At 36.4% G+C, this 23,690-nt stretch overlaps 1 protein-coding gene and 1 long non-coding RNA gene across 6 annotated transcripts in view; both read left to right on the forward strand.

The window, feature by feature from the left end:
• LOC140697114 (uncharacterized) overlaps positions 1–14,231 on the forward strand; it is a 60,246-nt gene extending 46,015 nt beyond the window's left edge. The window contains exon 3 of the long non-coding RNA XR_012073936.1: positions 14,145–14,231. This is a non-coding gene — a long non-coding RNA (uncharacterized lncRNA). The remainder of the gene's footprint in view (positions 1–14,144) is intronic.
• Positions 14,232–21,754: 7,523 nt separating this feature from the next.
• The window catches only part of G2E3 (G2/M-phase specific E3 ubiquitin protein ligase), a 47,269-nt gene continuing 45,333 nt past the window's right edge, over positions 21,755–23,690 (forward strand). The window contains exon 1 of one of the 5 annotated variants that reach the window (XM_006207583.4): positions 21,755–22,042. In XM_006207583.4, coding sequence (XP_006207645.1) covers positions 21,972–22,042 — 71 coding nt within the window. In that variant the 5' untranslated portion in view covers positions 21,755–21,971. Of the gene's footprint in view, positions 22,043–22,457; positions 22,560–23,690 lie in introns of those variants that run through there. The other 4 variants (XM_031678906.2, XM_072962884.1, XM_072962882.1 and 1 more) reach the window with 4 other exon arrangements.

A 23,690-nucleotide genomic window follows, 5' to 3' on the forward strand; every position in this document is an offset into this window, starting at 1 on the left:
GACTTTGTTTTAAAGTCTATTTTGTCTGGTATAAGTATTGCTGCTCCAGCTTTCTTTTGATTTCCATTTTTGTGAAATGTCTTTTTCCATCCCCCCACTTTCAGTAATTATTGATATGTATGTTCTTATTGCCATTTTGTTAATTGTTTTGGATTTGTTTTTGTAGGTCTTTTTTTTTTTCTTTTCTTTTCCTCTTTTGTTCTCTTCTCTTACAATTTGGTGACTATCTTCAGTGTTATGTTTGGCTTCCTTTTTCTTTTTTGTGAATATCTGTTATAGATTTTTGGTTTGCAGTTACCATGAGGTTTTGGTATAGCAGTCTGTATATGTGTGTGTGTGATTTCTTTAGGTTGCTGATCTCTTAATTTTTTAATTTCAAATGCATTTTAAATGCACTGCATTTGTACTCTCCTTCCCTCATGATTACTATTTTTGATGTCATATTTTACGTTTAATTGTTTTGTATATCCTTTAACTGCTTATTGTAGATACAGATGATTTTACTATTTTGCCTTTGTTAAAAGACCTTCCTCCTAGTTTGTGTGTGGGCAGTTTCCTTCCTAATATATGTTTGCCTTTACCAGTGAGCTTTGCCATTTTGCAGTTTTCTTGTTTCTAGTTGTGGCCTTTTCTTTTCCATCTAGAGAAGTTCCTTTAGCATTTTTTGTAAAGTTGATTTGGTGGTGCTGAGTTCTTTTAGCTTTTGCTTTTCTGTAAAGGTTTTGATTTCTCCATCAAATTTGAGTGAGAGCTTTTCTGGGTAGAGTATTCCTGGGTGTAGGGTTTTCCCCTTCATCACTTTCAATATATTGTACCACTCCCTTCTGGCCTGCAGACTTTCTCCTGAAAAATCAGCTGATAACCTTAGAGAAATTCCCTTTTATGTTATTTGTTGCTTTTCCAATGTTGCTTTTAATATTCTCTCTTCATCTTTAACTTTTGTCATTTTAATTATGATATGTCTGGGTGTGTTTCTCTTAGAGTTAATCCTGTGTGGGACTCTCTGTGCTTCCTGGACTTGGGTGACTGTTTCCCTTCCCAAGTTAGGGAAGTTTTTGGCTATTATCTCTTCAAATATTTTCTCAGACCTATTCTCTCTTTCTTCTTCTTCTGGGACCCTTATAACGTGAATATTAGTGCACTTAATGTTGTCTCAGTGGTCTCTTAAACTATTGTCCTTTCTTTTCCTTTTTCTTTTTTTTTCTGTTCTGCCATAGTGATTTCCACTACTCTGTCTACTAGCTCACTGATCCATTCTTCTGCTTCATTTAGTCTACTATTGCTCCCTTCTAGTGTATTATTCATTCAGGTTACTGTATTTTTCAACTCTGTTATTTATATTTTATCACTCTTTGCTAAAAACTTCTAATTTCTCACTCTGTGCATCCATTCTCCTCCCAAGTTCTCTGATCATCTTTATGATCATTATTCTGAACTCTTTCTCAGGTAGATTGCCTATCTCCACATCACTTGGTTTTTTTGGGATTTTATCTTTTTCCTTTGTCTGAAATATATTCCTTTGCCACCTCATTTTGTCTAAATTTCTATTTGTATTTTTATATATGTGGTAGGTTAGTTACATTTCTCGACCTTGGAGATGTGACTTTCTGAGGAGAAGTCCTGTGCACCCCAGCAGTGCACTCCTGTCTTGTCATCCAAGGGCCAGGAGCCTTCTGGTCCCAGAGTAGAGTCTGGCCTGCATTTGTGGACTCATTCCACAGGCTAAGGGATCATAATTTTCCTACTTCTGGTGGGTAAGGCTGGTCTAGAGGCTTGTGTAGGTTTCCTAGTGGGAGGAGCTGGTGCCTTCCCACTGGTGGGTGGAGTTGGGTCTTAGCCCTCTGGTGGACAGGACTGTGTCTAGGTGTATCTGGAGGTGGCTGTGGGATCAGGAAGTCTTTAGGCAACCTGCCTACTGATAGGAGGGGAGGTGTTCCTACCCATTAATTGTTTGGCCTGGGGTGCCACAGTACTGGATCCTACAGGCTGTTGAGTGGGGCCAGGTCTTGGTGCTAATGATCCAAGCAAAATGTCTGCCTTCAGGAAGGAGTGTTCATGCAGATGAATGCCCCCTGATCTGTCTACCGCTATGTCATCTTCCTAGGGTGAACCATAGCTGTACTTCAGCCTTCCCAAGAGACCCTCCAAGAATAGCACGTAGGCCTGGCCCTGGCTTCTATGAAATTACTACTTTTGCCATTGATCCTAGTGAGTGTGGTATTTTGCATGTGTCCCTTAAGAGTAAAGTCTTTTATTTCCCTTAGTCTTGTGGAATTCCGGCAATTAAGCCCTGCTACCCTTCAAAGCCAAATACTCTAGGGGCTCCTCTTCCCAGTGCCACACCCATGGGCTAGGGAGCCTGATTTGGGGCTCAGAACTCTCACTCCTGTGGGAGAACCTCTGCAATATAATTATTCTCCAGTTTGTGGGGCACCCACCCAGGGGTGTAGGATTTGATTATACCACAAGTCAGCCCCTCCTACCCATTTTGTTATGCTTTCTTCTTTATGTCTTCAGTCATTGGAAGATCTTTTCTGGTAGGCTCCGGTCGTTTTTATTGATAATTGTTCTGTAGTTAGTTGTGATTTTGGTGTGTTCATGAGAGGAGGTGATCTCCAGCTCCTTCTATTCTGCCATCTTCCTAAGCCCTTAATAACTCTGAAAACTGATTCTTGACAAAGGCGCAAAGGCAGTTCTGTGGAGAACGGATAATCTTTTCAACAAATGGTACTAGAACAATTAAATATCCATATGTAAAAAAAAAAAGAAATTCAGTCCCTATTTCTCACCATGTGTAAAAACTAGCTAAAAAGTAAATTATAGAAAAAAATGCAAAACCTGAAAGTATAAAATTTCTAGAAGAAAATATAGAAAAAAATATTAGTGATGTTGGGTTGGACAAAGATTACTTTGATACAGCACCAAAAGCACAACCTATTAAAACAAATTGATGAATTGGTGGGGAAGGTATAGTTCAAGTGATAGAGTACATGTCTAGCATGCCTGAGGTCCTGGGTTCAATCCCCAGTACCTCCACTGAAAAATCAAATAAATAAATAAACTTAACTACCTCTCCCCCTGCAAAAAAAAAAAAAAAAAAACTTGATGAATTGGACATGGTCACAATTTAAAATTCTGTTTTTCAAAAGACACTGCTAGAATTAAAAGGCAAGCTATGGCCTGGGAGAAAATATTTGGAAATTTTATGTCTGATAAAATCTTAAGCCCAGAATATATAAAAACTTCTCAAAACTCAGAAATAAGAAAATAAACAATTTGATAAAAATAGATGAAAGATTTAAACATGTACATACAGTCAAAGTAAGCACATACATGTAAAGATTCTCAACATTATTAGTTGTTAGAGAAGTGAAATTTAAAACCACAGTGAGATGTCACTACATACCTACTAGAATGACTATAATTTTAAAAGACTGGAGTAACTGGAACTTTAACTTCTACACACCTACTATAATAGGTAATATTTAAAAGCCTAGTCATACCAAGTGTTGGCAAGAATATAGAAGAACTGGAACTGTCATACACTGCTGATGGAGTGTAAAAAAGTACAACCATTTTGAAAAACTTAAAAAGTTAAACATACACCTACAATATCCTAGGTTTTTATTGTAGAGGAATGAAACCTTATGTCCATACTTGTGAGTTGCACATAAATGTTATAGCAGCTTTATTTGTAATAGCCAAAAATTGGAAAATGTAAACGCCTATTAGTAGGGTAAATTGTATATCCATACAGCAAAAATACACACATAAAATGCATGCATCTCCAAATAATTATGCTAAGTGAAAGAAACCAAACAAAAAAGAGTATACTCTATGATTCCATTCTTATAAAATTCTGGAAAACATGAATAGTGATAGGAAGCAGATCAGTGGTGCCTTGAGACAGGGTAGGGCAGTAGAACAGGGAGGAACAGAAGGGAAGGATTACAAAGGGTGTAAGAGGAAACTTAGATGGTGATTATTTTCATGCTATGTTAATACCTGATTGTGATGATGGTTTCACAAGTGTATACATCATGTGTACAATTTATTGTATGTCAATTATATCTCAATAAGCTATTAAAATGGATTTATCAAGACAAATAATAGCATGGCTATTTAAAACAATTTTTTCCAGATTTATTGAAATATAATTGACATATAATGCTTGGATATTATCTAAAGAAATATTATTTTGAAAGCTTGTAAAGTGATTGAAGATGGAATTTCTAAAATTAAGGTAATTAATGTGTGTTTGACAAAAAATAGATACAGATATAAATGTTTATTATTCACTATAAAATTTTATTTATTTATTTTTATTATATTGCCAGCCCCTCAAGAGAAAATCATGAACATTAATAATTCACTTTTTTATCTTTGACGTTTTCCTATTAGTCATACCAAAACAATAACTTGACACATTTAAAAATGTTTGTTGTAATGGAGGTGTATTTTTCAAGGAGGTTATAACATACTTTCGTTAACACATTTCTGTTGACAATATACCAGAAATATTTGTGCTGTGTGAGGTCCAGGGCCATGGCCTCTTTCAGTCACACCTATTAGGTAGAATGAGATTGAGAAATGGTCCCCAAACACCTACTCCTATTGTCACAGCTACACTTCCTTGCCAAAGTCCCTAGAGATGTATATGCAGAGAGGATGATATCAGACAAACATACACTCTTGCTCCCATGAGGCTTTTGCTCCAAACTCAAAAGACCTCAGCTGAGATGGGCATGACCCCTAATGTCATCTTTTGCTTAGGCTAGAAGCAAACTTGTAATCATTATGATTTATAATAAGAAATATATATTTTGTGTTCCTCTTGTTTCTTGCACAAAACTCCTAAATCCTTGGCATTTTCTAAGTGATGAGAGCTCAAAGGCATCTTTTGTTATTTTAATGGGGTGACTTTTGGACTCCCACCTAAGGAGGGCTGGTTACCAGGAGATCCAATCAATCATGTGATTTGAGGGAAGGGGAGAGAGCGTGGAGGTTGAATGATTGATGCCTAAGTAATGAAAACCTCCATAAAAACCCAAAACAATGGGGTTTGGAGAGCTTCCTGTTTGGTGAACACGTAGAAGTTCCTGGAGTGGTGCCTGGAGAGGCATGGAAGTTCCAGGCCGTTTCCTCATAGCTTGCCCTATGCACCTCTTCCATCTGGCTGTTCCTGAGTTATAACCTTTTATAGTAAAATAATTATCTAGTGCATAAACAGATGTCCTGAGTTCTGTGAGCTGTAGGAACCTCTGTCTTATAGCCAGTTGATCGGAAGCACAGATGGTAACCTGGGCTTGCAACTGTTATCCAGCACTGGATCTCGTGACACAGAGCCCTTAACCTGTGGGAGCTGATGCTCTCTCCACATAGGTAGTGTCAGTATTGAGTTGAATTGCAGGGCACTGAGCTGCTTCTGAAGGTTGTTTGATTGTGTGGGAAACCACCCCCACGTACACACGCACATTGGAGTTGGGTCCAGAAACTTTAGGCCACGTTGGATATCCTGTATGTCTCATCTTAAGTCCTCTCGGCTCACTTGGGTTCCAGAACAGTTGCCACAGCAAGCTGTGAGAAGGTGTAGCCTGGCAGCACCTTGTCTGGGCTGCAACCAAGCTCTGATGCTTTCTGCCAGACTTTCTTCTGTCACCAAGTGGGATGCCTTTGGGAGCCCTCGTAGCCGTTCTGGTGTACGTAAAAGAACCCTTGATAAATGGGAGGACAGGAGCTTGAGGGTAAATACCCTTCTCTTCTGTCTCTCCAGCAGGTAATTCTAAGGCACATTCTACACAGTTCTTGTCTCACCTGCCACATGGTGGAGAGAAAAATCTCAGAGAAACTGAAACTCAGGAGAAACTGAGGTGGGGTAAGGCATGAAGATGAGGAAGAGGAGAGGAGTCTGGCATTCCCTCTAGGCTATGCCCAAATTTTATACATCTTCACATTTCTCTAATAGTCGGCTGGGTGTAGCTGTTTAATAACTATGTGATGAAAAAGATGAGCATGTGTAGTACAGTACAGGGAAAATAAAGGGATATTTTTCTGGCATGTATTTGACTAAATTCCTATGGAAGATCTAATGCATTAGCTGTCTAGAGAAATCTGCTTTAAATTTTCACTTAAAATTAGGACCCTTGAAAAACACCATGTGTAGTATTTGGCCTCTAATCAGAATTTTTATTGGAATAAGCCTATTATTTCTTCTACAATGAAAATTTTTGTTTACATCTTCTTTCTGCAAACAGAACGCTACTGAGAGTTAGCAAGGGTTGATTGGAGGCAAGCGAAGGATAGCAGGAGGGAACCTGAATAAATGCTGGCAAGGACTTCCCTCCTGCTGGTTTGACTGTTTTCAAAAGGCAAATAAGGAAGTATGGAATTTATTTCGTGGAATGTTAAACAGTTTTTAAAGAGCTTACTTTCAGTGTAAAAACATTGACAAGGGCTATTGACATTAATTTACTTGAATAGGTGGAAACGTAGTGAAACTTTTATTCCAGAATGTAATAAAAAATAAATTTCATGAATATTTATTGCAAAATCTACCAAATTATAATTCTTTACAGTGCATTGTTCACCTAAAATTTCACTGTCATCGAGTCCTAGCACAGAAGAGTCTGGAATACCTGGTGTAAATATTTACTAAATGAGTTAGAATCGGGGGAGTTTTCCCCACTATTCTGACTCCCTCTGATTCCACCAGGGCTTCTGCTTCTATACCCATCACACCCAGAGAAACTTTAGGAGGTACCAAATCCCATCTTCCAATAGAGGAAGGAGCTTACTGGTGTTTTGTTAATATGAGGAAAATGTTTATATAGTGTGTTAGACTGGATCTTCAACAAAGTCTCAGAGCAGAAGTAGGTGTCCTGAGGAGGTGGCAAGGGGACCCAGAAGAGATTAAGTATATCTACATCGCCTGTTTTAATCTTTTATCTTTGTTTTGGCACTAATTATGTGTTTCTATTATTTCAGGACCCTAACATTTTATTCTCAAGAGACTTAGCTGAAGTCTGAATATAATGAAACTTGGGTTGATTTCTGCTGTAACAATTTAGATTTTCCCCAAGTAATAAAGATAACACTTTCAACTAGAGAACAAGTTAGGAAGTTCAAGAGAAAAAGAAAAACACAAGGAAGTAATCCATAAGTCAGAGAATCATAAAATCTTTGTGTCGGAAGATGCTGTAAAATAGTGTTTCCTAACTGCTGGTCAGCGGGCCAATGCAGAAGAGTGAGAAAGCTTTCATCAACCTTTGGTTAATGAGAGAGAGAAGGAAAGAAATAGGAGGAGAGTGTCAAGAGGAGTCATGTTATTTACAGGGTTTCTTTTTGAGGTAATCAGAATGTCCTAAAATTGGATTTTGGTGATTTTTTTTTTTTTTGTAGTGGATTGTGGTGATTTTTGAGCAAATCTGTAAATACACTATCATTACATTGCATACCTAACATGAGTGAATTTTACAGTTATGTAAATTACAGCTCAATCAAAAAAATTTTTTAAAGTTAAAAAATAAACAAAGACAGACTGAAAAATTCAAGAGTTTGCTGAGCTCTGACAAAGTAGTGAAATGAATTGTTCTGCTGTTTGGAGAGATGGGTTTGGAGAGATTAAAGAGTTAATTTAGGGTCTTAAAAATGTATTAAAAATGTATTAAAAGAGCCCCCCATTTGCACTAGCTATTTCCTTTGCTCCACCACCCCCACCTCCACAGTCACAAGGCTGGCTCCTCTTTATCATTTATATCTCTGGTTTAATATCACCTTTTCATAAAAGTCTTCTCTGAATGCTAATCCAGACTACCTACCCATTCATTCTCTGCCGTATACTATATTTTAATTCTTTCACTGCTGTTTTAACTTTCTGGTATGTTTATGATGTTAAAAATTCTGTTGGTTTTAGAAACTGAAACCATATACACCCATAAGTTACTGTCTAAATAATATGATTCTACTGTTCTGCTGTCTTCACTAACAAAACTTTATTCCTCCATCTTTATTGACACGGTCTATTCTTCCAGGAAACGCTTATCCAAAAAGTTAAAGTTATAAACAATATTTGTAAAGTAGTTTTATTGAGGTATAATTTATGTACCATGAAATTCACCCATGCTAGATCTACAATGCGATGGCTGTTATATTTATAGACTTGTACCAAAATCACCACAATCTAATTTTAGGTTATTTTGATTACTCCCAAAAGAAACCTTGTACCCATTAGTAGTCAATCCCCATCTCCTCCTGACAGCCTTAAGTAACCACTAATTGCTTTAGGTCTCTATAGATTGGCCTATTCTGGACATTTCATATAAATAGAATCATACCTATGTGATCTTTTGTGTCTTTTTTCTTTCATTAAAGATAATGTTTTTTGAGTCCCATCTCATGGTATAAAATGTATGAGCGCTTCATTCCTTTTAATTGCTAAATACTATTCTTTGTTTGGATATACTAAATTTTCTTTATCCATTCACCAGTTGATGGGCATTTAGATTGTTTCTACTTTTTGGTTATTATGAATAACATTGCTGTTAACATTTGTGTGTAAGTCTCTCTGTGAGCATGTAATCTCATTTTTCTTATGGACATTCCTAGGAGTAGAATTGTTGGTAACTCTATGTTTAACACTTTAGGAAACTGCCAAACTCTTCCAAGAAGGCTGCACCATTTTACATTCCTACCAGCAATGCATAGGGGTTCTGATTTCTCCATGTCTTTGCCAACACTTGTTCTTTTCTGTTTGGTTTTTTTTTTTTTTTTATTTTGGTGGGGGGAGGTAACTAGGTTTATTTATTTTTAGAGGAGGTACTGGGGCTTGAACCCAGGACCTCATGCATGCTAAGCAAGCACTCTACCACTTGAGCTATACCCTCCCCCCTTCTGTTTGTTTTTTGATTATCACTATTCTAGCGGCTCTATTTCTTGTGGTAGTGTTGCCAAAAGATCAGCCCCCGTCCCTGACGAGCCAAATAACCCAGAGACAAGGTCTTGGAGCTTAGAAGAAAAGAGGCAATTTTATTACTTTGCTGGGCAAAGGGGACTCACAGCAGGCTAGTGCCTTCAAAACTGTGAACCCACCTTGGGTTCTATAGAGGCTAGCTGTTAGATCTCTTTATCTCATAAGCACTCAAGGTGTGGTCTTCTTGGTAATTCAGACTATTTTGTAAGGTTATAGTCCTGTGACCTTCTCCTTGGAGAATGTCTCAGAGACCAAACCTGATTATTACTTTCAATTACTGGAATAAAGTAGAAATATCAAGATCAATAGCTTTAGTTTTAACAATCGGCCTGAAACTGTGATTAGCAACCAGTCAGTCACGTCAGTTGACCATTTTAAGGGCAAGCATAAGAATAAGCAATCTGTTAGCCTAAGTGCGGCCATTTTATTAATCCTCCTTCAGTAGCTTTTGTGGTTTTAATCAGCATTTCCCTACTGCCTAATGATACTGAGCATTCCTTCATGTGCATGTTGACTGTGTATCTTCTTTAGAGAATTGTTCTTTCAAATCTTTTATTATCTTTTAATTGGATTATGCCTTCTTATTTTTGAGTTATAGATTCTTAATACATTCTAGATACAAGTCCCATATCAAATGATATGATTTGTAAATACTTTCTTCTAGTTTGTAGGTTTGTCTTTTGCCTTTCTTGTGGTATTCTTTGAAGTGCAAATGTTTTTAATGATAAAGTTCAGTTTATAAAATTTTCCTTTTATCACTTATACTTCAGTGTTGAATCTAAAAAATTACTACTTACCTTGGTAATTTTATAAATTTTGATTTCTAATTATTCATTGCTAGTATATAAAAATACAGCTAATTTTTGTGTACTGATTTTATAGCCAAAGATCTTAAATTCATGTATTACCTCCAGTTGCTTGTTTGTAGATGCCTGCAAAATTTTACAGAGACAGTCATGTCATCTGCAAATGAAATTTTATATCTTTCTTTTCTATTTTAATGCCTTTTATTTTTCTTTAAAGCCCTTTTTCTTACTATTAGTTTTTGTACTTTTAGTCACTCGCTTGGTGTGAATCTAACATCTGGCTGCAATTTACTTAGGCGTTGACTAAAGCATACAATCTTACTGACTCGGGTTTGTATACATTTTCCATTGCAAGACACTCAGCTTTCCTTGGCACTAGTTTATTGCAATGAATCAGATGGTTTCCTGGGCAACTGGACTCAATCATTATGTGAATATTTACATGGTAAGCAATATAATAGGCCAGACAGCCATAAACTAAAATCTCCCATCATGTCATTCCTATGAAAAGAATGGGGTGCTGTATCTTTGCTGAAATAATAATTAGGGTACTTTCATAGGAGTTAGCTTTTGTGATCAATTAATTACAGAAAAAAAACTTCAAAGAACTCTAGGGAGCAAATAGTGTATATTTGGAGGCTGTCTCACTGCCACAGATTTTACAGATAAGATACATCACCTCTCTTTGGCTTTAGATCTACAATGCCTAAATAGGCCCAGCAAATTGAGGCACTCACTACTGTATACATTATTCATTTATATACTCATATTGCTGTACATGGGAATTAATGGTAATTTTTTTAGAATGCTTAATGTTAACATTCTGTGGTAAATTTAGAGCCTAATTCTCGTGCAAAATGTGATTTCACCATATTGAATTTTTCCTAAAAAGTAAACATAACAAAATATGGTCTTCTTATCAGGTGTCTCCAACTTTTTTGATGGTAAAATATCCTGTATTTTGTGAAAGTATGCTCCTGATAATGATGGAAGAAGTTTCTTTTCTTTTTAATGTCCTCACTTAGTGTTTTGGGGTGAATTGTATGCCCTCAAAAACAGTATGTTGGAGTCCTAACTCCCTACATTACAGAATGTTACCTTATTTGTATCTAGGATCTTTACAGACCAATTAATCTGTAATCAAGTTAAAATGAGATCATTAAGGGTGGGGCCAAATCCAACATACCAGGTGTCCTTATGAAAAGGGAAATTTTATTTACAGACATGAACAAAGGGAGAATGCCATCTGAAGATGAAAGCAGAGATACTTCCACAAACCTAGGAATGCAAAAGATTGCCAGTAAATCACCAGAAACTGGGGTATAGTCATAGGATAGATTCTTCCTCACAGCCCTTAGGAGAAACCAACTCTGCCAACACCTTGATCTCAGATTTCCAGCTACCAGAATGGTGAAATAGTGTCTGTTGTCTAAGCCGCTCAGTTTATGGTACTTTTGAACCATATAGCCCAAGGAATCTAATAACACTTGGAAAAATAGTGTCGGCCCTCAAAATTTGGGGAATATTTTTTGCCTTCTTTTTCTTGTGTTTATTGGCCCTTAAAAATTAAAAGCCTAGAAATTAAGCTTTAGATATTATCTAATTCTGAAGCTCTCAAACTTTTTGGATTTATTTATGCTTTTAAAAACTGGGGCCCCTAAAAGTTTTTATTTATGTAGTTTACATCTATTGACATTTATCATATTAGAAATTAAAACTGAGAAGTTTTTAAAAGTTTTTTAAATGGATATTTAATTCATTTAATAATAATAATAAAAAATCCACTACGTGTTAACATAAATATTTTTACTTTCCAAAACAAAAATAATTTAGTGTCAGTCATGGTATATGTTGTATATTTATGCATTAATGTATAACTTAGTAAAAACAACTAGCTTCTCATATCCGTTTTTGCATTTAGTATGTCACAATATTACACCTCATGTAGCCTCCAGAAAACTCCACTGTACAGCTATGAAAGAATTCAAGTGAAAAAAGGAAATAAACTTAGAATCATTATGTAAGTGATTTGATCTCATGGACCACATTTTAAAAATTGCTGATATAATTCAAACTCTAACCTAGTACTGAAATATTCTCTGAACTAATATTAAGAACGATTTTACCTATCTATAGATTGCTATATGTAAACCTTGTGGTAATCACAAACCAAAAATCTCATACAACTCAATATCAAAAAATCAAACAACCCAAGTTTAAAAATGGGCAGAAGAACTGAATAGACAGAGTAGACATACAGATGGCCAACAGGCACAGGAAAAGATGCACAACATCACTAATCACCAGAGAAATACAAATTAAAACCACAAAGAAATACCACCTCCCATCTGTCAGAATGGCTATCATGAAAAAGACCATAAATAACAAATGTTGATGAGGATGTAGAGAAAAGGGAACCCTCATACATTTTTGATGGGAATGTAAATTGGTGCAGCCACTGTGGAAAACAGTGTGAAGTTTCCCCAAAAAACTAAAAGTAGAACCACCACATTGATCTAGCAGTTCCACTTCTACCAGAGAAAATGAAAACACTAATTTGAAAATATATATGCACTCCAGTGTTCATAGTAGCATTATTTACAATATCCAAGGTATGGAAGAGACCTAAGTGTCCATCAACAGATGATATAGATGATGTGGTAATGGTATACTACTCAGCCATTAAAATAATGAAAATTTGCCATTTCCAACAGCATGGATGAACTTGGAGGATATTATGCTAAGTGAAATAAGTCAGACAAGAAAAATAAATAATATATGTTATCACATATATATGGAATCTAAAAAATAAAACAAATGAATATAACAAGACAGAAGCAGACTAACAGATACAGAGAGCAAACTGTTACCGAGTCCAAATTCATTCTGCTTGCCACAGGACAGGCCAATAAATCAGGAGACCAGGTGTTGGGGCAAGGAATACTGACTTTATTCAGAAAGACAGCCGACCAAGAGGATGGCAGACTAATGTCTTGGAGAATCATCCTGCTCCAGTCAGAATACAGGCTCCTTTTATACAGAAAAAAACAGGGGACTGGGTGAGACTGGTTGTTGTAAAATTCTTGGTGTAGGAAGGCTTTGTTCCTGCAGCTGTCCACTTGGCCAGGTCACGGTGCTCCTGGAAAACACCCAACAAAACAAAGGCTATCCTCTATTCTGCAACTTGTTATCTTTATATAAGTGCAGAAGTGTTAATATCCTTAAAGGTCAGAGCCTTGAGAAAAGGCTCTCCTGTTTATCAGACAGACTAAAGGCAACACTCATATACAAAAGTTGCAGAGCTAGCAAGAATGAACCCAGAAAAACGGGCACAATGGTTAAAACCAAAGGAACAGATCCAATATAGAGTCAGATCTGTTCTCCTCTATTATAAAACTAGTAGTTACTGATGGGGAGAGGGAAGGAGACGAGACAAGATAGGGCTTGGGGATTATGAGGTACAAACTACCATATATAAAATAAATAAGCTACAAGGATATATTGTACAGCACATGGAATATAGTGAATATCTTATAATAACTTAAAATGGAGTATAACTTATAAAAATTATGAACCACAATGTTGTACTTCTGAAAATAATATAATATGGTAAGTCAACTACACCTCAATTTAAAAATTATATAATTAATTAATTAAAGAATAGATTATATCTAAGGTCCTTTACCAAATTAACACTCTACAGTTCTATTGATGAGTAAACAGACTTCCTGTAAAATCCAAACTATACTATAAGCTGATTGTTTGAGGCTAATGTTAGGTTTCTTACAGCTGTTCATCTCTCTCTTGGGCTGTATGAATTAAAATACTGTGGTGGAAAAAAAAACAGGCTTTGTATGCAAACGAGCTAGAGTTAAAATACCAGTTTTGGGGGGAAGGATAAAAAAAATTATCAGTTCTGCCTACTGTGACCTTGCGCATATTACTTACTAAAATGAAATGCTAGTTTCATCACCTAGCATATTATTCAGGATTAAGTAAGTCAACTTCGGATAGTTTTAGCACAATGTTTGGAATATAGAAAGTATTGAATAAATGTTAGTTCCCTTTCTCTTTTCCAATTTCTTTTCATTAGTTAATCTCATTAATGGGAAATCTGATTGCCATTTATGATCACTGTCCACATAATAAAATTTAACATCTTTTACTGTACAAATACCAAAGAAGACATAAGCCACTTCTGACATACTGAAATTGCAAACTGAAATTAGTGGAAAAACAAGTAGGAAGGTTTGGATAGCAAACATAACATCTGATTCCCCCCAAATTCTCACTATGTTGGAGCTGCATATATAGCTTGTTAACGCTAATCTATTATTAGCTCTGTATATGAACATTGTTAAATTTTTCAGGTTAGCTGCTAAAGTGGAAAGTGGAGGGCGATTCACTGAGGAATATATTGTAGGCACTGAAGAGAAGAAGGGAGCAAGAGGCAAAGATCCACTTGAGAACAAAGTCCTGTGCGACTCTAAAGTGGAGCACCAGCCGAAAGGAACTGGACATGAAATGCTACACGCCACTGAGACGAGAAGGAAGGGGATATTGGCTGCATGTTTTGCCTAATCATAATTACCATTAAAAGCATTCTCTCATTTAAAGTTCACAACAAACCTATGAGGTAGAATTTACATTTTTTTTAACTAATAGTGACACTCAGAGGGTTGGCATCTTCATACATAGCTTGTAGGTAATAGTACTAATATTTAAATTTCAGCCTTTCTAGATCTAAAGTCCAGGCTCTTAACTTTGTACTATTTGGTGTCCTTGAAGAATTTTCCCTAAAGAACAGCCATAAAAGTCGAAGCCAAGATTTAAGTGCCTACTTCCTAAATGGCAATTCTGTGCCCTGACACTTTGTGAGAATTTGCTTTTCTTCCACCACTATCAAGATACGTAGGTGAGAATCAGGCTCATTATAACTGAATCACTTTATCATTTCACTTGAGAAGTCATTTTCCTGGAGTATTCTGGGAGGGATTAAAAAATCAAAGTACACAAAATAAACAGAAAATAGTTTTGATTGCCAGCAATTGTATCCAAGAATTTTAAGATTCAGTTCAAACATGTTGTTTCTGACTTGATTTATTCTGGGTGGTATTACCAGTATGTATGCCTGCATTTGGAGTTGCTCTTAACTGGAAAGAGGCTCTGATTTCTACATAAACACTTCAGGCCAAAAGACAGCAATTAAGAACAATCCAGACAGCCTTTGTTTGAAACATCAAGCTGGAGAGGAGGAAAGTTAATGTAAACATATCATACCTTTGACCTATAGTAGAGTACCGTGTTTTCATACTGGCTACAAGCAGCCTTTGAGCCCTTCTTGCTAAAATTGTGCAGTTACCCAGCAAGAACGGTATCATTCCAAATAACTACTGTTAATAAACCTACTTATTATTCAAACGACCCTGAAACAAAAGACCTGAAATTGCTGTTTTGGGGTGGTGTGTTTGACTTAAAAGATGCTGAACCAGAGTTAGATTAAAAGTTTCGATCAAAACATTCATGTGACTGAGACTTTGAGAAGAGGAATACTGTTTGGTAGCAAACAACAGCCTGCTTTTCCTAAAATCTGTTTTGATTCATGTTCAAAATTCACGTAAAAAATTGACACAACATTGTAAACTGACTATACTATAAAAAGTAAGAAAGAAAAAAAAAGATTGGTCAGGAAAACTATCCATCCAAAAAAAAAAAAAAAAGAATGGGGGCAAGAGTTTTACGGGAAATCTCTGTACCTTCTGCTTAATACTGCTGTGAACCTAAAGCTACTCCAAAAATAAAGTGTATTTAAAAAAAGAAGAAAAAAGATTGTAGAATTGGGTCAGGCTATTTATGAATAAAAATATTTGGATATTCTTCTGGGAAAAAAAAAAGACTGGTCAGGCAAACTAATATAAAGAACATTTTAGTGTACACAGTGAAAACTCCACTTAGAAATTCATTAGCACTACTCATAGCATAGTAGATACTTGACAAATTCCTATCGATCATGTAGACAGACACTAATAATGGTCATATGCTTATTTTGTACAATATTCTCATTATAATTTGTAGACGAGATGATCAATTAAATGGACTAATTTGTTTTACAACCATGGGATAAAAGCATTATATGTAGCATTAATGCCATAATTACAGATATTAAGTATATTCCAAAGCATTCAAATATTGCTGAGAAGTATAGAAGAAAGCCTAAGGAATAGACAAGGAGAGTAAGAATAGAGAGTGTAAGAAAAAAATTTCATTAAAGGAGGAAGTGAAAAAAATCTGAGGTAAATATAGAAGCAGTGACATGATCATGTATAGAGTAGGAATAGTTAAGATATAAAGTTAGTTCGGGAAAAAAAATTATTTCTCCTTCATGCTTTCAAATGTTTGTTAGAAATTGGTGAAATAGAATTTTGGGAATAGAATCCCATGGTAGCCTATATTCTTAGGAGAGAATAATTGAGACATATTTTAAACTGTGCTGACCAGTATGATAGCCATTAGCTGTATGTGGCTAATGAACACTTGAAATGTGGCTAGTACAAATTGAGATGTGCTGTAAATGTAAAATATATACTAATTTCAAAGACTCAGTACAAAATAAAATGTCAAGTATCTCAATCTATTTCATTGATTATATGTTAAAATCATAGTACTTTAGATACATTGGGTTAAATGAAATATATTACTTCAATTAACTTTATCTTTAAAAAACTTTAATATGATTACTAGATAATTGAAAACTATATATGTGGCTAACATTTGTATTGGGCAGTGATGGTCTAAAAAATTGCTAAAGAGAGACTAAATGGACTCTATTCTAGAGTTCCTGAAAGGAGAAACAGACACCTTGCCTACATTTTTTTTTTCCTCCTTTTAGTTATTTTAGCACTATTGTACATAGTAAACTAGTAACTGGAAGAGAGAAAAAGTGGCATATAGGGATAGGAGTAGAGGGGAATAGAGGATCTATTTGGTGCCTCAGTAGCATAACCTCCAAAAAAGTACGTATTTTATAAAGGCAGTTTGTTGACATCAGAGTTGTCTAAAATGATAACAATAAATGATGTTGAAGAAAGAAGTGTGAAAGCAAAAGTGGGAGATACAGAAGTGTTTTTACATGTTTGCTCCCTTCCCAGATGTCTACCAACAACCATCTCCCTGTCCCCCTCCCCCTTCCAACACATACCCATGCCCCACTTCTAGGTCAACTATCTTATTATTGGACCCTGAGTAGGCCTCTGATTAGACTTTTTGAATAGTCACTTTTAAAAGTGTATTTTTCTTTGTATGGCTCTATTAGGGTTCTGAGTAGCAGGATACTTAATATAATAAAAAGTTTTGTTCCAAGATCTTAGGGATGGTCACTAATTAGATAGGTGAGGTGACCTTGGGAATTAGACAGAATATTGATAGGAATTGATAAGGAGTGCTTTAAGGGCAAAAAGCTAGGCATTTATCCTCAAGGTGGACAGACATTCAGGAACCTATCTGGGCTTAAAAAGGGGAGACCAAGATTTGCCAAAAATATGGGTCAAATATTTGTTTCAAGTATGTGTAGGAGATGAGGATCAAGAAAATCTGAGTCAAATGAAAGACAAAAAGGGTTAGCAGAAGTTCAGTATGGCTAACCCAGTGGGAGGATGAGTTGCTATAAAGGGCAATTTATAGTCTACAATGTGTATTGATTCTAGGTGAGTGGTAATGTAAGAATTAGTGCCATGCTGTAGGGCCAGGTGTATCAGCATTACTGTCTAGCAGAACATTGTTACTTTTCTGATAAAATAATACCATTCTTCATTTTCATTTGTATGTCTTTGGGGATTCAACAGCCCTAACTTTGGGGGCACCAGTTTAGGGGGCAAAGCAACACAGCTTTGTGAAGTCTCCTTAATAGTATGGATATACCCTAACTTATTCAGAAACCTCTCCTGATAGACAGTTGTTGCTAATTAGAAGTGCTTCAAAAGCATGCGCATGTTTATTTCTATAGGAGGGCCTCAAAGTTGAGAAGATTTGGTCAAAGAATTGTTTTCCAGAAGAGTTGTAGCAGTGCATGCTCCCATTAGTACATGAGTATGTACGTTTTACTACCACACCCTCCCAGTATTGGATGTTGTAATTTGTTTTAATTTTGGCCAATCCAAGAAAGGAAAATTAGTTTTTTGGTTGTGTAGCAGTGAGGTTGAATATTTTTTTGTTTATTGTCCATTCTCATTTCCTCTGCAATGAATTACTTGTTTCTTTTGACCATTTTTATTACTTTTTGAAAAAATCAAATTGTAAAAAAGTATTTACATGAGAGTTGTTAACTTTGTATCATATGTACTATAATTGTTTTTCACAGTCTCTCATTTCTTTTTTGATGTTTCATGGTAAATCTTGCCAAAGAAATACTTTAATACTTCAAACTTTAACATAGTCACGTGTCTTTATAGGGGAGGAAAAATATTTCCTCTGCCTGCTTTTGTGTAGTACTTGGAGTTCTGCAAATTAAACGGACAAAAGACAAATTAACAGGAGAAAAGATGTATGCTTTTTTGTGTGCACAAAAAAGAAGTGAAAACCCAAAGAAGTGGTTGTGCTTGAAAGCTTATATACCATTTTAACATAGGGCAGTACTTGTGAAGTGACTAGACAAAAAAGAAGGGTTTGGGTTTCTAGGGGCAGTAAATTGTAGGAAAGTAAATATATGAGGGAAACTAATGGTAAATAAGTGTTTTTTAGTAAGGCTTTTTTATGCAGACTTATCTCGGTGCCATCACCATCTCTGATGATAAGGTGTGTCTTTCTCTTCATGGTATCAAAGAGAGAAGAGGGGACACTTTCAGTGAAGGAAATTTATGCCCTGCTTTTAGTTAGAGACGGGGCAGAGAGTTCTGTGTCTGCTTTTTCTCAATTGTCTTCAACTTAAAATAATCCTTATGCCAAAGTAGCATATTTTGGAGTGGCTTATACACCTCTTACTTTATTGCTTCAAAGTTTCCTTCCTTCTGTAAGACGTCTCCTCTCACCTAAAGTCACAATTATACTTCTAATATTTCTCCTATTACATGTTTATTATATTTTTTATGTTTCAATCTGTAATCCTTCTAGAATTTATTTTTGCATATGGTGCAAGGGAGAGGCCTAACTTTGTGTCTTCCATATAGATAGCTAGTTATTACCATTTGTCATTGATTTATGAGCGAAAACATCCTTCTCCCACTAAACTGAAATGCTACCTTTATATCAATATTTCATGTATAATTGAATTTTTCTGGATTCTGTCTGTATTTGAATTTTTTTCACTATCACTCTTTGATCATAGTAGCTTTGTGGTAAGTTTTACTATCTAGTAGTATCTAGTTGACTCCCAGCCTCTGCTAATTGTCTTTTTCTTTCAAACGTCTTAACAGTTCTTAAATACTCATTCTCCATTTACAAATACTGAAATTACTTGTGTTCTCTACTTACTTTTTTAAAAATATCAGGTCATACACTTTTCTTTAAAATTTATTTCTAGGCATTTTATTGTTATTGTAATTCGTGTTGGTTGTGGTAAGAACCTTTCGAAGCAGGGTCTAGGAGCTCTTCTGCCAAAGCACTTTGTATTGACTCTTGTGTGTGAGCTGATGACCACTGGTCCCAAGAGTATTTCTGTTTCATTTTCTGCTGTTTAAGGCGTGAATGGGAGGAGGAAAGCAGGGAAGAGAGAAAGTTACATTAGCTATGACTCCGATTTTCTATAAATTCAGTTTTCAGCTAGTTCAGATTACTGAGAGGGTATCAGAAACTAAAATTCTTTGTCCTTTTTTTTTTCTTCAGTCTTTGTAGTTTTTATTAAGTAAAACACTCACATCGATGTATTTCAGTTAATTTAAAATCTTACTAGGCTGTCAGGAATGTCCAGTCTGGTGGCTGGATTTGTTAGATTTAAATATGTCCTGTAGTGAATGTTTCTTTAAAAAATCCAGGTTTACTCTGGCTCCTCAATATAGTCAGTGGTATTTATTGCAGATCTTCTTTGTTCTTGCAATGCTGTAGCATTACTTGAATACTGATTGTATTCAAATTCACCTGTACTCACCCTGGGGTGGGGGAAAAGAATAACTGTTTAAATATGCAAATAAGCTGGTTTTCCATTCAATAAACACTATCCATAGGCAACTTGTACTTTAAGCCTGACTAGTCTTATGAGAAAAATGTCAGTGACTTTAAGTGGCTCTCCACTGTTGATAAGAAATTAATCTCACTGGACTGACTGATGGCAGGGCTGCTGGGTGATGATAACTTTGTCAGCATTTTGGTGGAAGAAACTGAAGAATTCATTAAAGGTCCTAAAGAAGAACTAACTAAAAAAAAACTCAGAGGACAAACATTAAAAAAACAAAACAAAACAAAAACTTGCCTATAAGTCATATTTAAAAAATCACATATATATTTTATTATTGTTTTAGGAGCTTTTCAAGGGCAATTTGAGTATATTTAACTTCTTGAGGATTTAATTCCTGTGAAGGATAAAACTTAATGGTGGGAAGGTGCCAAGAATTATGAAAGACACAGGAAAATAAATGACATAGTTTCTGCCTTCAAGGAACTTGAAGGAGCAATATATTTAATGGGACAATATTAGAAATGTGGGACATTAAATAATACAGCATATCATGAATGACAATATGTGTGGTCAAACCATTACTATATAACTGCTGAATGAATCGATGAATGAATGAATGGATACAGACTATTCAAACATTATATATTTATACATTTATTAAACCTGATTTTGCATCTAGAATACACTTAATTTTTAACAATTTTCTTTTAAAAACAATTAAAATTGCAAGAATAAACATGCTTATTATTTTAGAAATTCAACTGGTTATAAAGCAAAAGATTAAAAAGTTTCTTCTCATCCCCATTCACCAGTATGACTCCCACAGATAACTTTTTAGTCTTTGCATTCATACAGAAACTTTGTGTGCCATTCAGGGACACATACTTCGAAATGATATTATATATAGTCCTTGGAAGCTGATTTTTTTCGTTATTTCATGTGAGTACCCACTGCTTTACATCATTATTTTTCGTGCCTGCACAGCGTCAGTATATCAGATACTAAGTATATCAGATACTGTCATAAGTTATCCTATTTTACAGTTCAAAACAGCTCATCAGTCAAAAGCTTTACATCCCTTTATGTCAGATTATCTATACTATAAATTCCTAGAAATCTAGAAGCCTTTCAAATCGCAGTTTTGATGGAGACTGAAGGTGTTCTATCGGGGCTTACTGATAAGTTTAGATAAATCAAATCAAGGCTATTAGATGTGAGGATGATCTGGTGGCAACCTCAAGATCAGAGTTATATAGTTTCCTTTTTTTTTTTCCTTTTTTGCTTAAGAACATGTTCAGTCCTTCCTTTCTTAAAGTTTCCAGATGTATCCCTTAAGAAGTTTGAGACTTTTGGTATCGAGTATATATTGTGCGGTCCTTAGTAAAGGAAAATTACACTGTTGTCCCAAGAATCTCACAGGACAACTACGTAGTAATCTTGTAAAATTGTCTATCAGAGGAGAAAAAAAGTCACTTTCTAACACTTAACCTCAAAAATATTATTTGGCACCAGGAACTTTCACAACCACTTATTTTCAATTTGTGGCTGGAAAAAGTGTGATGGCTGCACTTCGCATTTTGTCTTTCTCAGACAGGGGAGAGAAAGAGGTTAGAAGTCCTGACTGTGCCCGGACAGGTCCAAGGAGGCCCAGGGAACCCCGTACTAAGTCTGTGGACGGCTTGTTCTTTGCTCCTGGCAGTGTCTGGTGTTTACGCGAGGACCAGGGGAGGGGTAAGAACGTCCGGGCTCGGTTCGTGCTTTTATTCTCTCCTTTCCCTGAAGGGATGAAAATTCAGTAAGTCTCAATCCATCTCACAAACAAGAGGATCCTCTCATGAGCCACCGGGCAGAAACCAAACCCGCGCCCGCACTTCTCTGTGGACCTATGTGAGGAGAGGGACAAAAGAAACTAAAGCGAAGAGTATACAGCAGAGAGAGAACCCAGGGGCGTGTAAAGCGCAGCAGCGCACCTCGCTCTCCCCCAGCTCCCGCGTCGCCGCGTCCAGCGGGCGGGGCTGAGCGCCCCTTCCGGGTTGCGGGCGGAAGTGGGCGAGTTTGAATCGTGTGGGCCGTTGCATGGGGCAGCTCGCGGATGGCGTGTGGCGCAGCGCGGGAAGGGAAAAGTGACGCGGCCGCCCTGGAACTTCTGCCCAGCGCGCCTCGGTGAGTGGATGGGTAACGAGAAGAAACGGAGTGTTACAGGGAAAGAAGCGGGATCGTTGGATGAGACTGGGAGGCGGGACAGGATACCTGGGCCTCGGTGTGCCTTTGGGGGTGTCGGGTGGTGGGGCCGGACATGGGGACTTTGGGAAGTCTGGGCGGGGGGAGCCTCTCCCGGGCCAGCGCTCCCGACGGTAGGCGCGCAGAAGCTAACTCTTGAGTATTGGGGGTTTGGAGGCCCGACCGCCCCCAAGTTAAACGTTGTTCAACTTTCTGGTAATCGTAGTTGAGTATTTCCGCCAGTTCGGTTGGAATGCTGACGCTTCGACAGTTACTGCGAAAGCGTTACCATAAGCAAAAGAATCTTTCTTTATTAAAGGTGGAAGGTTGGGAGCAGGTTTAGAATGAAGAGATGCTCTTCGTGGCTCCGAGTTCCTACCCGGAGTAGATTTTATTACTCTGGACCGCAGGGAATTGACAGTCCTTGAAATGCCTGGTGGGGATTTAAACTGAAATCTGAGTATCCTTTGTATTCAAAACCCGGATATTTTTCTTTCACGGTTGACGTTTTTCCTGTGCCGCAAAAATCCGAGACTCTTGCTTATTTAAACTGGCTATAGTAACAGAGGTTTTCACAAGGGTCTTAGTTTGCTAACAATAGGGTAAGGTTTAGTTCCACAGACCTGCCTTTTCACCCCCTTCATTCATTGGCCAGCTAGGTTATTGTGGAGTCATTTTGAAAGTACTCTGCTAATGTTTCCAGCATCGGGTTTTCTTTGTTTTGATTTTTTGATGCCTTTGTTTGGTTTTTGTTATATTTACTAATAATGACTAACTACCTTAAATATCAAGCTCTATCTAACCTCCTAACAAAGTTATGCCTTCTGGAATAAATTAAAATGTGTACCCTACCTGTAAAATATAAGTGAGCATTCGAATGTGTAGAAGTTTTATATCTTGCCTTATTGAAAACTGTCGGACTAATTTTGTGCTGCTTTATAGGATAAGATATTTTATGTTTCTCTTAAGATTTTAACACCAGGTTATCATACCATATAACTGTATGAATTTTTTTTAAAAAGTGGAAGTTAATAATATTCAAAATAGACATTCGTTCATCCAGTGCTGGCTACTCCTACTCTCCCATCCCTGCTAACGAACTTCTGCTTCATTATTAGCCAGGAAAAATAGGTATAAATATTCAACATTTATGATTGTTGAAATGGAAGCATTTTGTGTAAGACTACAGCAAAAAATATTAGCTATACTTCCCTAAGGTTTGCAGACAGCGGTTCTGGTTATTTCACATAACCTACCAGTAAATGGTAATTTAAAAAAAATTAGTGTCTACGTTTTAATCTGTTCTTTTACTTTACCTGGACTCTTCATTGGATTTTTGCTCTACCTAACCCAATGAGTTTTAACTTTTACTGGGTACACATTACCTGGAAGGGTTTGATAAGTGCTGATTCCTGTATTTCAGATCTCAGGTTCTGATCCCATAGGTCTGGAGGATGGGATTGAAGAATCTATAAATTTAACTTGAAAGTTAGAAAATTTGACCAGAATTTTTAAAACACTGACTTGATCTTCCCAGAGAGGTATCATATGTTGGTTAAGGGCATGAAACTGGAGCCAGGTTGCTTGTGTT

The sequence above is a fragment of the Vicugna pacos genome, chromosome 6 (genome assembly GCF_048564905.1).
Source record: "Vicugna pacos chromosome 6, VicPac4, whole genome shotgun sequence".
NCBI classification, from domain to species: domain Eukaryota; kingdom Metazoa; phylum Chordata; class Mammalia; order Artiodactyla; family Camelidae; genus Vicugna; species Vicugna pacos.